The 15,918-nt window shown below is 43.1% G+C and overlaps 1 protein-coding gene across 9 annotated transcripts in view; it reads right to left on the bottom strand.

The window, feature by feature from the left end:
• Nucleotides 1–15,918, bottom strand: part of GSAP (gamma-secretase activating protein) — a 69,241-nt gene that overhangs the window by 17,895 nt on the left and 35,428 nt on the right. For 7 of the 9 annotated variants that reach the window (XR_015750028.1, XM_026677224.2, XM_087967757.1 and 4 more), the window contains exons 17-23: nucleotides 14,770–14,839; nucleotides 13,976–14,061; nucleotides 13,284–13,337; nucleotides 9,682–9,810; nucleotides 7,879–7,931; nucleotides 5,893–5,924; nucleotides 1,336–1,397 (exon numbers count right to left, since the gene is read on the bottom strand). Coding sequence is in view for 8 of the 9 variants with exons in the window: in XM_026677224.2 (XP_026533009.2) it covers nucleotides 1,336–1,397; nucleotides 5,893–5,924; nucleotides 7,879–7,931; nucleotides 9,682–9,810; nucleotides 13,284–13,337; nucleotides 13,976–14,061; nucleotides 14,770–14,839 (486 nt within the window). In the remaining variant the exon portion in view is untranslated. The remainder of the gene's footprint in view (nucleotides 1–1,335; nucleotides 1,398–5,892; nucleotides 5,925–7,878; nucleotides 7,932–9,681; nucleotides 9,811–13,283; nucleotides 13,338–13,975; nucleotides 14,062–14,769; nucleotides 14,840–15,918) is intronic. The other 2 variants (XM_087967758.1, XM_087967756.1) reach the window with 2 other exon arrangements.

Raw genomic sequence — 15,918 nt, 5'->3', positions numbered from 1 at the left:
CCAGTACAGAGATGGTTAAAACTGCCCTAATGTTAAATGGCAAGAACTAGCCAACTTTCACTGATCTTGAAAAGACGAAAGGCAGTTGGTTCCAGTTAATACTTGGAACGGAGACACCGAGAATTCTCGATCTGTTAAACTAGAAAGCCAAAAAATATATATCTTGGCAGGACGTGATGCAAGCTACTTCCATCCTGTGGCCAAGATAACTCACACGGATGTGTCCATGAAATCATCAAAGGTTGAACTTGCTGAGCAAAACTTCATCATTTTAAGTTGGCTAAGTAGGTAGACGCTTGAAAAGTTTGTGAATGTTTCTGTGTAGCTGTTTTGCCCAACGAAGGGAAACAGCAGCCGGTCAAGGAATCACAGAATAGGGTTGGAAGGGGCCTTAAAGGTCTTCTAGTCTGACCCCGTTCAAGCTGGAGACTCTATGCCATTTCAGATAAATGAGTGTCCAATCTCTTCTTTATAAACTTCCAGTGATGGAGCACCCACAATTTCTGAAGGAAAGCCATTCAACTGGTTAATTCTACCCTATGGCTATTATTAAGTGTTGGACCTAATGATTCTTGACTCTTGACGAATGTATCTTTTCTTTTATGTACACTGAGAGCATTTGCACCAAGACAAATTCTTTGTGTGTCCAATCACACTTGGCCAATAAAGAATTCTATTCTATTCTATTCTATTCTATTCTATTCTATTCTAAAGACACTTTTTTCATAATGGTGAAAAACAATTGTCAGTCACTTTTTTCTTTGCTGTTGTAACTTCGAACCATCAATAAACAGAAATACCTTTTATTGATAAATACACTGATCATTCATGAAAATATTGCACCCTATGACTATTATTAAGTGTTGCACCTTATGATTCTTGACTCTTGACGAATGCATCTTTTCTTTTATGTACACTGAGAGCATTTGCACCAAGACAAATTCCTTGTGTGTCCAATCACACTTGGCCAATAAAAGAATTCTATCTATCTTCTATCTAATTGAACCAACTGTTAGGAAATTCCTCCTTAGTTCCAGGTTGCTTCTCTCCTTGATTAGTCTCCATCTATTGTTTCTTGCCCTGCCTTCAGGTGCTTTGGAGAATAGCTTGACTCCCTCTTCTTTGGGGCAGCCCCTCAAATACTGGAACACTGCTATCATATAGTCCTTCTTTTCATTAAACTAGATATACCCAATTTCTGCAACCATTCTTCATAAATTCTAGCCTCCAGTCCCCTAATCATCTTTGTTGCTCTATTAAAGAATAATATCTATATTTTCTGGTTATCCTGACGGCATTAAAGATTTTCTGTTGTCAAATCAAGACTGCACCTACCAATCCTGTTAGCAAGCTTTGCTGATAATCTTCATCTTGAAAAAGAGGAGCCGTTCTGTCTTCTGAAATTAAAAGAGAGGGAGGGAAGGAAGGAAGGAGAAGGAGAAGAGGGAACGAGGGGGAGACAAAGTGAGAGAGGGAAAGGGGGAAAGGGGGAGAGAGAGGGAGAAGGAGGGGAAGGGGAGGGGAGGGGAAAGCAGAGGGAAGGAGAGAGAGAAAGAGGAAGAGGGGAGAGAAGGAGAGAGGAAAAGGGGAGAGGGAGAGAGAGAGAGGAAAGGACAAAAAGTGGGACAGAAGGAGGGAGGGAGGGAAAGATGGAGAGAGGGGAGAGAGAGGGAGGGGGAGAGAGGGAAGGAAGGGGAGAGGGAGGAGAGAGGGAGGAAAAGTGGGGCAGAAGGAGGGGAGGGAGAGAAAGAGAGAGAGGGGGAGACAAGGAGAGAGAGGGGAGAGAGGGAAGGAAGGAGAGGGAGGGAGAGAGGGAAGGAAGGAGAGGGAGGGGAGAGAGGGAAGGGGGAGGAGAAGGGGGACAGAAGGAGGGAAGGAAGGAGAAAAAGAAGGAGAGGGAGAGGGAAGGGAAGAGGGCGAGAGAGAGGGAGGGAGAGAGAGAGAGAGAGAATTAGCTTAGAGAACATATGCTACATTTCAATATTGTTTTGTAAACAGAAGCCAGTTCTCCGTTTCTTCTCAGTGCCATTCCAAACATTTCGACATGATCTGATTACCAGCAAAGGCAACAACAGAGATTAGAGATTTCACAGCAGGTTTCTGTTTACATTCTTTTTAATGGGAGATGCAGAAGAAAATGTACAATGCATAGACGTCGTCCCCAGGTTACGACCGTTCGTTCAGCGACCCTCCAAACTTCCAACAGCAATCACGGGGGAGTTAAGACAGGTCCTCCAAGTTCTGACCATGGCGGCTTCCCTTCAGTGACAGGATCGCGAATTCGGGAGGCCGGATCATGGTTATGTCGTTGCCACAAGCTGTGGTCACACGGTCACAATTTCCACTGATCCCTGCCAACTTTCTGCAGGTAAAGTCAATGTGGAAGCTGGCAGGAATTAGAAAGTCAGGGTCATGTGATGTCCTTGCTTAACAACCCACACAACCCTTGCTTAATGATGTCAACTGGGATTGTGGTCGCTAAGCAACACAGTCCCGTGATGTCGTATTTTACAACTGTGTCATTTAGTGATGGCAGCTCCGTTCCGAATAGCCATCATAACCCAAGTCTACCTGTAACTTGTTTTAAATATTTCCACCAAATAATGGATTGAAGCACAATAAGCACAACATCCTGGTGGCCCAGTGGTTGGAATGCAGTATTGCAGGCTAATTCTGCCGACTGCCAGCGGCTCATTTCTCATTGGCTCAAGGTTGACTCATCCTTCCATCCTTCTAAGGTCGGTAAAATGAGGACCCAGATTGTTGGGGGCAAGAGGCTGACTCTGTAAACTGCTTAGAGAGAGGGCTGTAAAGCACTGTGAAATGCTATATAAGTATTGGTGCTATTGTTATTCCTTCCCTCCTTCCTTCCTTCCTTCCTTCCTTCCTTCCTTCCTTCCTTCCTTCCTTCCTTCCTTCCTTCCTTCCTTCCTTCGTCTCTTATTCCTTTTCTCATTCTACTTCCTGGTGGTGTAGTGGTCAGAATGCAGTTGTCATGCCCCTGTCGGAATCTGATTCTGAAGGGGAGGCCGAGCAGCTGACAGGGAGGGGAGTGTGGCTCCGTTGGCTGTTGGAAGAAACTGGGGAAGGGCAAAGTCCAGCTGGGCAGAGCAGGAAAGATGTAGAACAAGGGAGAGGGAATTCAGAGGAAGACCCAGGCCCACCCCCTCTTCATCCTAGGGCAACCAGGGAGGAACGGAGAAGGAAACAACGTGAATTGTGTGACTTATGGAGGAGGAAAGGGCCCTGATTCCCTTCATTAGCTGCAGCTGGGAACACAGTATTTAAAAAGGGAAAGTACACACAGCAAAGTTGTTGGAAGCAAATCGTGAGTTATCTTTCATTGTCGAGGCCTATCTGGATTCCTGGCATCTTCCCAACTGTGTGTGTTTTGTTGGCCTTTCAAGTCTGCAATTCCTTATCCTGCCCTGACAAGTTAATTGCTGCAGCATGGTTTGTGTGGATTTTTATTTACAGTTTGTATGTACTTTGTTTTTGGACTGAATTTCCTCCACTTAAAAGACTGTTCTTGGGAGAGTTTTTTCTGCAGCCAAAGGTAACCTGGACCTTGGGGTAAAGTTGGAGGTATTAAAGGGACTCTTCTGGCTTATTTGACTGTGTTGCCTTTGTGCCACACCCTGGGTCATCACAGCAGTATTGCAGGCTGACTCTGCCCATTGCCTGGAGTTCGATCCTGACTGGCTCAAGGTTGACTCAGCCTTCCATCCTTCCGAGGTGGGCAAAATGAGGACCGAAATTGTTGGGGACAATAGGCTGACTCTGTAAACCACTTAGAGAGGGCTGTAAAGCACTGTGAAGTGGTATATAAATATGTGCTATTGCTATCCTTTAAAAACTATTACACATACACATAGATGTGTGGACACATAGACACATATTTATAAACATGTCTTTGCCTTTCTTCATTATGTTAATATAACACAATGTGCCTGACTTTGGTGTTATAGGCAAACATTATATCATAGTTATAGTTTTCATCTGTTTCCACTTCTCAAAGTGGTAGAAATGATAAGAATTATAACAGCACTTAAAAGAAACTAAGATTTTGTTCATGTGCTATGCTCGTATGTATAAACATATAAGGCAATATGTATAAACATATAACTTCCTGAAAACCAGCATCTTGATGTTCTCAACATGTGCCACAGCCATTTCCAATCTACAAGACCATACGTAAACCATATTTTATCTATAAAAGCCACCAGCAACCACAGGAAGCAGTGCCTATACAAGCATATACAAAACAATATGGTTAGTCAAGATACGTTCAGCTGCTGTCCCACAAAATCTGAGAAAAGAGCAACCATATCTAAGAAGAAATTCAGTCTGAACCCAAAGTACATATAAATTATAAATAAAAATCAACACAAACGCTGCAGCAATTAACGAGACAAGGCAGGTTAAGGAATTGCAGACTTCAAAAGATAACGAACCACACACAGTTGGGAGGATGCCAGAACCCAGATAAGACTTGACAAACAAATATAATTCACGCTTTGCTTCCAGCAAGGTGCTGTGAGCAAACGTCCTTTTTAAATCCTGTTTTCCCAGCTGCAACTAATGAAGGGAATCAGGGCCCTTTTCTCCCCCGTAATCCACATTGCTCCCTTCTCCGTTCCTCCCTGCATACCCTAGGATGAAGAGGGGGTGGGCCTGGGACTTCCTCTGAATGCCCAGATGGACTGTGCCTTCCCCAGTTTCTTCCACAGCCACTGGAGCCACACTCCCACTCCCTGTCAGCTGTTTGACCTCCCCCCTGGAATCAGATTCCAATAGGGGCATGACAGTGCGCATGCGCAGAGCTGCCAGGAGAAAGGAACAGTAAAGGAACAAGGGTTGACTCGGCAGTAAAGGCTCAGGTGGACGGTGAATGGCCTCTCCCATAAGGAATAAAGAGGAACGGAAGGGGAGTGGCGTTTGCAGGAGACAATTAGTTCAATTCATTAGGGTGAAGATCTGTTCCTGACTTCTTGCCGAGTAATTGCTGCTACAGCGTGGCATTTGGAAGATATCGGCCTGGCAGCTCTCCCAGCCTGATAAAGGTCTGTAGTTGTGAAATCTCTTGAAAGACTGTTGGCCGGGACTTTGCTGGAGAGGAATTCTCTTTAACCTAAATAAAAGGGGTTTTATCAGGACGAAGAGTCAGCTTCATGATCTTGGGAAGCCTAGGACAGGGCAATACCTTACAAATTTCAGGAGAAAAGGAGAATGAGAGATGATGCTAATAAACAGCCTTTTGAGATCCAAAGACACTCATTGTTGTGGTTCTCCAGCAACCCGTGCAGATGGCAGAGGTTTCGGACAGTGGGGTAGAACGGGGACCAGTCCGGGAGTCTGGAGAAGACTCAGACGAGGGTCCTACATCCGATGCAGAGATGGAGCCAAGACTATCTGGGAGTGGGGTGCTGCCTTTGGAGCCCCCGGGGTCTGGCAGCAGCGAGGCAGAAGACCCAGGGGTGCCTGTTCCCAGTGCGCGTGTGCGCAGAGCTGCTAGAAGATGAGGGCAGCTGAAGCAGAAGGAGTGATTGGGGAGTAAGGCTGGAGGTGACTGCCCCTCCCATAAGGGATAAAAGTCAGACCTCAATGACGAAACCTTTGCAGGAAGCAAAGCAATTCGATAGATTCCGAGGCCTTCTTGAAGCTCTGTGTATTCTGGGTCGTTTTTTTCTCTGGTACTGTTTGTAATTACTTTGGAGACTCTGTTTTTGGCAGCATTCACCAGCCCTGATGGGCGTGTGCTTATCTGTTTAAGATAGTTTTGGCTGGGAATGAAAATAATTCCCAGAGTTGCATTAGAAAAGGGTTTTGCTTTTAATACCAGTTTGTGTTTAATTACATTTGACAAAGCCTGGGCCAGAACACTCATCTTACCTGTTTCCCACCTTTGCAGACTGGAAAACACCCTAAGAAGAAAAAAAACCATGTTTTTTAAACAGCTTCAGTGGAGGGTGACTTTAAAAAGCCAACGCACCCAAGAACTATAACAGGTAGTCCTCGACTTATAACAGTTCTTTTCGTGACCATTCAAAGTTCCCACGGCACTGAAAAAAGTGACCGTTGACTTTGTTTCACACTTAAGACCGTTGCAACCTCCTGTGGCCACGTGATCAAAATTCAGACCCTTGGCAACTGACTCACATTTATGATGGTGGCAGTGTCCCTGGGGTCATGTGGGATCCCCTTTTACGACCGTCTGACAAGCCAAATCAATGGGGGAAGCCAGATTCACTTAACGACCGGATTACTAACTTAACAACTGAAGTGATTCGCTGAACAAATGTGACAAGAAAGGTCATAAAATGAGGCAAAATTATTAACTTACAAATGGCTCACTTAACAACACGAAATTTTGGGCTGAATTGTGGTCGTAAGTCAAGGACTACCTGTACTTATTGGTTTGGATAATGGAACCCAATCCAAATGAAAATAGGATCAGGAAGAAATAGTGGAGAAGATATTATCAGGCACAGTATATCTGGAACAGCTATTTATATTCTTCACGTATGAGGCTGAGAGTATGGTTATGTCATGAGTTGCTACCAGGAGGAGGAGGAGGAAGAGGAGGAGGAGGAGAAAGAAAGAATGAAAGAAAAAGAAAGAAAAGAAAGGAGAAGAAGGAAAAGAAAAGAAAGAAGAAAAAGAAAAAAGAAAGGAGGAGGAGGAAGAAGGAGGAGGGAGGAGGAGGAGGAGGAGGAAGAAGGAGAAGGAGAAGGAGGAGGAGGAGGAGGAGGAGGAAGAAGAAGAAGAAGAAGAAGAAGAAGAAGAAGAAGAAGAAGAAGAAGAAGAAGAAGAAGAAGAAGAAGAAGAAGAAGAAGAAGAAGAAGAAGAAGAAGAAGAAGAAGAAGAAGAAGAAGAAGAAGAAGAAGATTTGCTTTTTAACTTTTAATATCAAAACTCAAATCTGGTCGGCTGTTTGGAAACTGAAACAGTATTTGCTGTGTGAGCAAGGAGGCAGCAAGGAGCCTGGGCATGGCTTAGCTCATCTGTTCTGTACTAAAGAAGCTTGGTGCAATGAAACTACAACTGAAACTGAAACTCCTCTCCTCTGCTTGTGTTTTGCATTTGGAACAGATTTCTTTCCAGGTGGGGAGGGGGTAGAACTCCTTAGCATCAGAGCGTGTTAATAATAATAATAATATACGAAAGTCGGGATTCATCTGGTCAGCGTCCTGTCAGTGTGTGAGAGAGTTGAGGGCTGTTTGGAAATTGAAACAGTATTTGCTGTGTGAGCAAGAAGGAGACAGCAAGGAGCCTGGGAGGGGCTTAGCTGTTGGAAGAGATTTCTTTTCAGGTGGGGAGGGGGAGTAGAACTCCTTAGCATCAGAGCGTGTTAATAATAATAATACACGAAACACTAATAGCTCTGATGGTCATTTTGAAAAATACTTTCTTAGTGAGCACCTAGAAGGCAAGAGGAACATAAGTGCCAAATTTCAAGTTTGTAGGCTTTACGGTTCTGAAGATTTTGTGATGATGCTTGAGTGATATTTCGCTTTTATAGAGAGAGATTTTTGTCCCTGTCCATCATCTCTTAACCTTTTTGGAGTACCATTCATTTGTTAACTTTTTAATCAACCTTTTCTTTCTCTCTCTTGGAATCTCGTAACTTTTTTTAAATATTTTTATACCTCCTGATTATTCCCTTCGGATTGCCCTCTTTCTGCTGTATCATTTGATGGTCTTTTTAAGATACTGAGGAATGAGATTTTCTGAGTCCCTTCCAGAGAATATTGTGGTGCTTTGGGGATGTCATTTCATAATGGAGTTTTGGGAACTGTGGACAACATCAATTTAAGGGCCTCTAGATTTTGTAATGGCAAATATCTTCCCTTTCATGAAGGAACAGGATGGACTTACCTTTTTGTGTTTTCAAATATACTTTTGATGTAAGATGTTCTCACTGCCGTCTTCTGAAAGAAATTGTAAACAAGGTCATTCAAAATATTCAATTTACTCAATATTTAATAAGAATTGCACTCCATAGACCAGTGGTGGCAAAAAGTGTGTGTGCGCAGGCGTGCAAGCGCTCACATGCCAGCACCCAGAAGGCAATGCACGCCCCCACGTCCCCTACGCCCATTTACCTGCACTGTACCTTACAGCTGATTTTCAGCCAGTTTTAGGCCTTTTTCGGTCTCCCAGAGGCTTGGAAAAAAAGCCTCTGCAGGCTTTGCAGGACGAATAATAGGCCCATTTCGTCACTTCCGGTATTACAGGAAAGTGACAAAACGGGACTATTCGGCCTTCAGAGGCTTTTTTCAAGCCTCCAGGAGGCCCAAAAAGGCCTCAAACCAGCTGAAAATCAGCTGTGAGGCGCGTGCATGCATAGTGAGGTAAGTTTGCCTGCGGCTCGCGTGCCAGCACAAATAGCTCTGCGTGCCATCTGTGGCACACGTGCCATAGGTAGTTAGCCCATGGCTTACAAACAATTGTTTGGGGACCATTCGAAGTTACAACGGCACAGAAAAGAGGGACTTATGACCATGTTTCACACTCACAACCATTGCAGCATCCCCCATGATCAAAATTCAGACACTTGGCAACTGACTCGTACTTATGACAGTTGCAGTGTGCTGAGGTCATGTGATCCCCTTTCAGGGCCTTCTGACACAATGAGGAACCAGATTCCCTTAACCAACAGGTTACTAGCTTAAACAATGGCAGTGATTCACTTAACAACGGTGGCAAGAAAGGTCGTAAAATGGGGCAAAATTAACTGAACAAAGGTCTCACTTCACAACGGAAATGTTGGGGTCAATTGTGTCTGTAAGTGGAGGTAAATGTCAACTCATAAAATATTTATATGGTCTTCTTAGAGTTGCCAACAGAAAGGGAGGGGGGAGCAGTGCAGCAGTTTGGAAACCAAAACTGCATTCCATAAATAGTTTTCAAAGATAAGTAACTAGGTGACTGGAGTTTCTGCTGCGCAAAATTCTAACTGGAGAGCATGATTGATGACTCTTGGCTATGGATGTGTCTCATTGGAGAATATGAATTGTGATACACCCAAGGGGTGGGGGAAAACCAGGGTCAAGGGTGACAATAAATGGACATTTTAACTTCCAATAAATCCTTTTGAAGTTTTGGAAGTTTGACTCGAGGCTCATGATTTAAATGGGGGTAACTGCCGGAATCCTTACAGCTAGCCAACTCTGAGACACATAATTCATTGTACCTGTATTACTTAAGGGTCAAGTAACGTTATTTCTCAAATTTACAATTTCATTCCCAACAATCTTTGTGCATTGCAGTGCATTGAAAGATTCACATCAATAGTCTTCCTGAAATCCAGTCCGGTGATTTGTGATAGGTTTTTCTTTATTCAAATCCAAAACAAGTCCATCGTGTTAACCACTATACCCATGTTTTTCCGAAAATAAGACCGGGTCCTATATTAATTTTTGTTTCAAAAAACACATTAGGGCTTATTTTCACGTTAGGTCTTATTTTCGGGAAAATACAATACTAAAATGCGTCCGTCTGGCCGACGATCTTAACTGGGGCTTAATTTTGGGGGTAGGGCTTATATTATTACAATCATCCTGAAATATCATGCTAGGGTCTTATTTTCCAGTTAGGTCTTATTTTAAGGGAAACACGATCCTTGGATCTGGAATAGCATCTACCCACTCAACAAATGAAGAGCTGGAACTCACTTACCTCATCGGAAAGTAGTTTATACCATTCCCTCCTCAGCATTTTGTGGCTCAAATGCAAGGGTGTTTCAACATATTTCACATATTCCAGATTGACGTTTAATTTTTCCCAGAAACCTTTGCAGTTTTGCACCTCAAATAAGCAAAGAAATGGGAAGAAAGAGAGTTTTTGATAAGAGTTATTTCCTCTTCAACATTATTAAAAATGGTCCACAGGTAGTCCTTGACTTACAATTATTCATTCAGTGACCGTTTGAAGTTACAATGGCACTAAAAATAAGTGACTTTAAAAAAACACAACCTCTGCAGTAGCCCCAGGATCAAGTTAACAAAATTCACACCATTGGCAACTGACTTATATTTATGACGGTTGCAACATCCTGGGGTCATGTGATCCCCTTTTACGACTGTCTTGACAAGCAAAGTCAATGGGGAAGCCAGTAACAACCATGTTACTAACTTAACAACTGCAGTGATTCACTTAACAACGGTGGAAAGAAAGGTCATAAAATGGGGCAAAACTTACTCAGCGACAGAAAAATCTAGGCTCAATTGTGGTCATAACTCCAGGACTACCTGTATTGTCTTTAACTTAGTTCTGACATGGATATCAGCAGGAGTGAAATTGCTATTTTATTGAAGCAATGTTCATTGAGGCTAAAATTTGGATGGGGGGATTATTTTTGAACGTCTGTAACACTCTCAGAATCTTTGCAGAGATGTGGATAACAAACAACTAATAAAGTTTATAGTGTGATAAGTACAGTACCTAAAATGAGCAGAGTTAAAGGAGTTTAAAATTTAAAGAGGAGGACTTGGCATTTAATTTACCATATTTTTCGGAGTATAAGATGCTCTAAAGTATAAGATGCACTTAGCTTTTGGGGAGGAAAACAAGAAAAAAATAAATCTGCCTCTGCTGCCTTCCATTTTCAGCCTCCACATGCCCTATTTTTGGCCTCCGCACACCCCATTTTCGCCTCATTCCAGGCAGTGGGGATCAGAAAAAGTAGAAAATGGGGCACACGGAGGCTGAAAATGGAGGGCATGGAGGACAAAAATGGGACGCAGAAGCCAGGGTGTGCGGAGGCAATGGCAATTCCTGCAGCCTGAAACAGCTGATCATCGGGAGGCGATCCTACCAACAATCAGCTGCTTGTGCTATTCAGTCTGTGCTGAAGCTGAAACAGGCTGTTTGCTGTTTGCTAGCACACGGAGGCTGAAAATGGAGTGCATGGAGGACAAAAATGGGACTTATTGCTAAAACCTATGCATAGGAATCTTCTCAGCTAATGGTTAGCGCATGCTAAGAATTAGATAAGTATCTATGAAATTCAAGAAGGGTTGGACTTAGTCTATTTGTGACTATGTAGGGATTCTAGGCTAATACCTCTTTTGACTCTGCCTCCAAGTTCAGCCACTGCTTGTCTTGCAACGTACATAATAGATCATCTATCCCAGGGGTGTCAAACTGGCGGCCTGCGGGCCGGATGCGTCATGCACAGGCCACGCCCACCCCAGATCCACTAAGGGAGCAACTTCACAGGATGGCAGAGTGACGTGGCGAGTTTGACACCCATGATCTATCCATTCCATTTTACTGCAGAGGGAAAGCTGATCATGTTTAACTTAGCCCTTGTTAAATGACAAGTTTTTAACCGCACCCTTAAGACAGTCGGCAGCTGCAACTACACAATTCTTTTATTTTGAAATCCAATTTCCTGAGCAGCGCAATCGTCCCGGTTCTCCTACAGTTATAATACCAGTAGGAAACCTACCACCCGGGACGTTCAATTCCTTACAAATGTGGTCATCCAGCAAGCATGGCAAGCAAACCAGTTGCAGAAACTACTGGGCACGGAAGAAAAGAGAAGGGCGGCAGTGTTCATCCTATGACAAATTCCTGCTCACAAATCCTCAGTAAACTATTCCAAACTAATTTGTCCTCCTACGTTAACTGGAAGTGCCTTGTTGAATGTAGCTCCAAGGGCTAGGATTGTCTCCGTGTGTAAATGTTAAATATGTGATGTCATGATGCTAGTTATAGAAGACGGAGACTTTACTCCTTCGCAACCAATAGTCCCCTTTTGATATAATCACTTAGGAGGAAGGTAGAACAGGAGTGACCTCAACTGGTAACTTTAAAAAACACCAATTGCAAACTGTTCGTAGTCGAATTGCTTCCAAGCCATTTTTAATTGTGGTCTGGAACCAGGCAGTGGATAAGGCCTGGAGGTTATTAAAACATATGAAGAACAGTTGCAGGAATTGGGTTATGGCCAGTCTAGAGAAAAGAAGGACTCCAAGTGAGATGATAGCAGAGGGGCTATTTGAGGGGCTGCCACAAAGAAGAGGGGGTCAACTTATTCTCCAAGGCAAATAAAGGTAAGACAAGAAGCAATGGATGGAAACTCATCAAGGAGAGAAGCAACCTGGAATTAAGGAGACATTTCCTAACAGCGAGGACAATTAACCAATGGAATGGCTTGCCTCCAGAAGTTGTGATGTGCTCCATCACTGGAGGTTTTTAAGAAGAGACTGGACAATCACTTGTCTGAAATGGTATAGGGCCGTGATGGCGAACCTATGGCACGCGTGCCACAAGTGCCACGGAGAGCCATTTGTGCTGGCACGCGAGCCGCAGGTAAATTTTCCTCACTGTGCATGCTCGCGCCTCACAGCTGATTTTTTTTTTCTGATTGGTTTGAGGCCTTTTTCGGCCTCCTAGAGGCTTGGAAAAAGCCTCTGCAAGGCTTTTCAGGAAAAATTATAGGCCCGTTTTGTCACTTTCTGTCGGAAGTGACGAAATGGGCCTATAATTTGGCCTGAGAAGCCTTGCAGAGGCTTTTTCCAAGCTTCTAGGAGGCCGAAAAAGGCCTCGAACAAGCCGAAAAATCAGCTGTGAGGCGCAGTGCAGGTAAGGGGGTGAGGATTGCGCAGGCATGCACAGGGGACGTGGGGAGGGGGACGGGCATTACATTCTGGCTGCTGGCACGCGAGTACGGACATGCTGGCGCACTCGCAATTTTTGGCACAGGAACCCAAAAAGGTTAGCCACCACTGGCATAGGGTCTCCTGCTTGAGCAGGAGGGCTGGACTAGAAGACCTCCAAAGTCCCTCCCAGCTCTATTCTGATTGAAATTGATGATGGGATTCGAGGAAGATGAAAACTAGATTTCCAACACATAGTTGGGATGTCATGTGGGTTCGATTGTGGTTTTAAGAATTATCTCAGAACAGTTTTGAATAGGTCAACAAACATATTAAGAACCAGCCCTGAATCAAAAACATTATCTCTCTATAATTATAATGGAGAACGGTCCAAGGAAATATTTTCTTAACTCTATTCCACGATGGGGGTATTTATTGCAGGAATTGAGCTCACTGAAACCCAGTGAAAATTAAAAGTATACCTTATTGTTATAGTATATATGTTACATATATAAAAAAATATCTGTATGTGTTAGATACACACACACACACACACACACATTATATATTATATCCTATAACAACTATACTATTATATATGTGTGTGTGTGTGTATGAATATTATGGCATATAACTACAGTATATTGTTACCATACTGTCATTATGCAGACTTACCTTTAAAGAGGGTAACGAAATAATGTACATTTTACACAGAATTCCAGGAATATCCTACAAATGTGGGAATAACAAGTGTTAACTTTTCAGAAAAAAAATACATCAACGGAACAGACTTATTTCATTAAGCTGAAGAACATCTGGCCTTCAAAAGAGAATGACTTCACCTTCTAAACCTCCATTTCAGAGAAGCAAGTTTTGTAAAAAAAAAAAATCAATCAAAATATTTCAATTGCACACACACACGCACGCTGTTTTTTTTTTGTTGTTTTTTTTTTACAGATACTGGGATTATCATACCATGGTTATGACCATAAAAAGTCATATGGCGAAGATTTGCGATGAGCAAGGAGAACGTCTTGTGGGCTCATTCTTAAATGAGCCCTTCTTATGCCATTCTCCTGTTCTTCTTGTTGTTGGTTCCTTCTTAAATTCTGTGATTATTGGAATTGTAGGGACCTTGGAGGTCTTCTAGTCCAACCTTCAGAAGAACTTATTCCATCCTAGACAAATTGTCCAATCTTTTCTTAAAAACCCTCCGATGATAGAGAGCCAACTTCTGGAGGCAAGCTCTTCCATGGATGAATTGTTCTGTCAGGAATTTTCTCCTCAATTCCAGGAGGAACCCAGATTTTATCTCTTAATTTAAAGATAGCAAGACTTCTCTCAGTTCAGATTAGAATATCTCTTACCTTCTTATTCCAGTTTGACAGTGACGTGTACGGTAAAAGCTTATCCAGGTGGCTGGATTCCAGGCACATTTTCCAATGTAAAGAAGCTAAGAACATCGAGACAAAAATAGGCTCTTGACGGGATCAAGTAAAATGCTGCACGCCTCTGTGAAAATTAACAATACTCTGCAACGTAGCTCTATTTGCAAGGGAATTCAATGGAGGTCACCATCCTTAAATGGGATTTAGGATTTCGGTGTTATTGTAAGAGAGGTTACTAAGCCTAAACACAGGTAGTCCTCGATTTACAACCACAAGTGACCCTAAAATTTGTTGTTAAGTGAGACATTTCCTAAGGGGGTTTTGCCTCATTTTACAACCTTTCTTGCCACGGTTGTTAAATGAATCACTGCAGTTGATAAGGTAGTAACCTGGTTGTTAAGTAAATCTGGCTTCTCCATTGACTCTGCTTGTCAGAAAGGGGATCATATAACTCCTGGACACTGCAACGGTCGTAAATATGAGTCCGTTGCCAAGCCATCTGAATTTTGGGAGGATACTGAAAATGTCGTAAGTGTGAAAAACGGCCCCAAGTCACATTTTTTCAGTGCCGTCGTAACATTGGACGGTCACTGAACGAACTGTTGTACCTCAAGGACTGCTCGTATATTTACTCTCTCTTGCTGCTCTGTCTTAATTTACCTCTCCGTTAACGTTTAGTGAAACCACTGCATACTCTGAAAAGACATTGTGAAGGATGGATGTTCCTAATGGCTGCACCCCTGTAGGAAGGCCTCAGGCATCAAAACACTTACCAATGATTAGCTCTTGTATAGGATCAAATGCAAAACAACTCGACGCATTCTCGGAAAGCCACTGGATGATCTGTTAAAAAGAGAAAACCAAATTTACCCCGTTTCCCCAAAAAATACGACCTACCCTGAAAGTAAGCCCTAGCTTGATTTTTGTATGTGTGCCCAATATAAGCCCTACCCCCCAAATAAGCCCTAATTAAGATCCCGCCCACTCCAGAGTGCAGAGGTATAAATTAAGCTAGGGTGGGGATGGGGGAGTGGAGCTGCTCTACTACTTACCTTTGGACAGTTGTAGCCAGGCCTCACACACCCCGACACCTGCCTTGCCGGCCCATTTCTTCTGCAGCCAGCAAGGCTGGCAAGGCTTTCCTGAAGGCCTCTGTAGCTCATAACAAAGTTCAGGATCGATCCGAAGCTCTGTAATTGGCCGCAGAGGCCTTCAAGAAAGCCTTGTCGGCCATAGAAGAAGAAATTCCTGAAGGCTCTGTCAGTGAAAAGCAGGCCGGGGGCAACGTGCGCAAGTGAGGTTAGTCAGTGGATGACATCCCCCGAAAATAAGACCTGGTGCCTTTTTTGGTGGCAAAACAAATATAAGATAAAGTCTTATTTTCAGGGAAACAGGGTATCACCACCTGCAAGCTGCCATCACACCTTGGAAAAGGGAGTTGAATTCCACGTGATGTGTTGTCTCAGTTTAACAAGGACTACATCACCTACTAGTACTACTAATCAATTGAAAAAATTTTAAAAATTCATTTACAAAACTACCATGGACAGTTAGTCCTCAACTTAGGACAGCCACTGGGCCTGGAATTACAGTCATTAAGTTGTGTCGATTATTAAATAAATCACCATGTGACTGTGCCCAATTTTATGACTTCCTTTGCAGCAGTCATTAAGTGAATCACCAGCAATAAGGTAATAAGGTAAAAAAAGGTAATAAATGGAATTTATTGTCCGCAATGGGTCGATTTTTTTAATTTTTTTTGTCAGGAACTGGAAATAAATGCCATTTTTTGTAAAAAAAATGGTTGTCCAGTCAATTGCTTATGAGATACTCCAAATACAGAATACAGAATAACAGAGTTGGAAGGGACCTTGGAGGTCTTCTAGTCCAACCCCCTGCTCAAGCAGGAGACCCTATATCAT

This window comes from Notechis scutatus, chromosome 6 (assembly GCF_049901735.1).
Source record: "Notechis scutatus isolate UNSWTSFEM ecotype Mainland chromosome 6, rNotScu1.2, whole genome shotgun sequence".
Classification (NCBI taxonomy): Eukaryota; Metazoa; Chordata; class Lepidosauria; order Squamata; family Elapidae; genus Notechis; species Notechis scutatus.
This window is presented reverse-complemented; position numbering and strand designations above follow the sequence as displayed.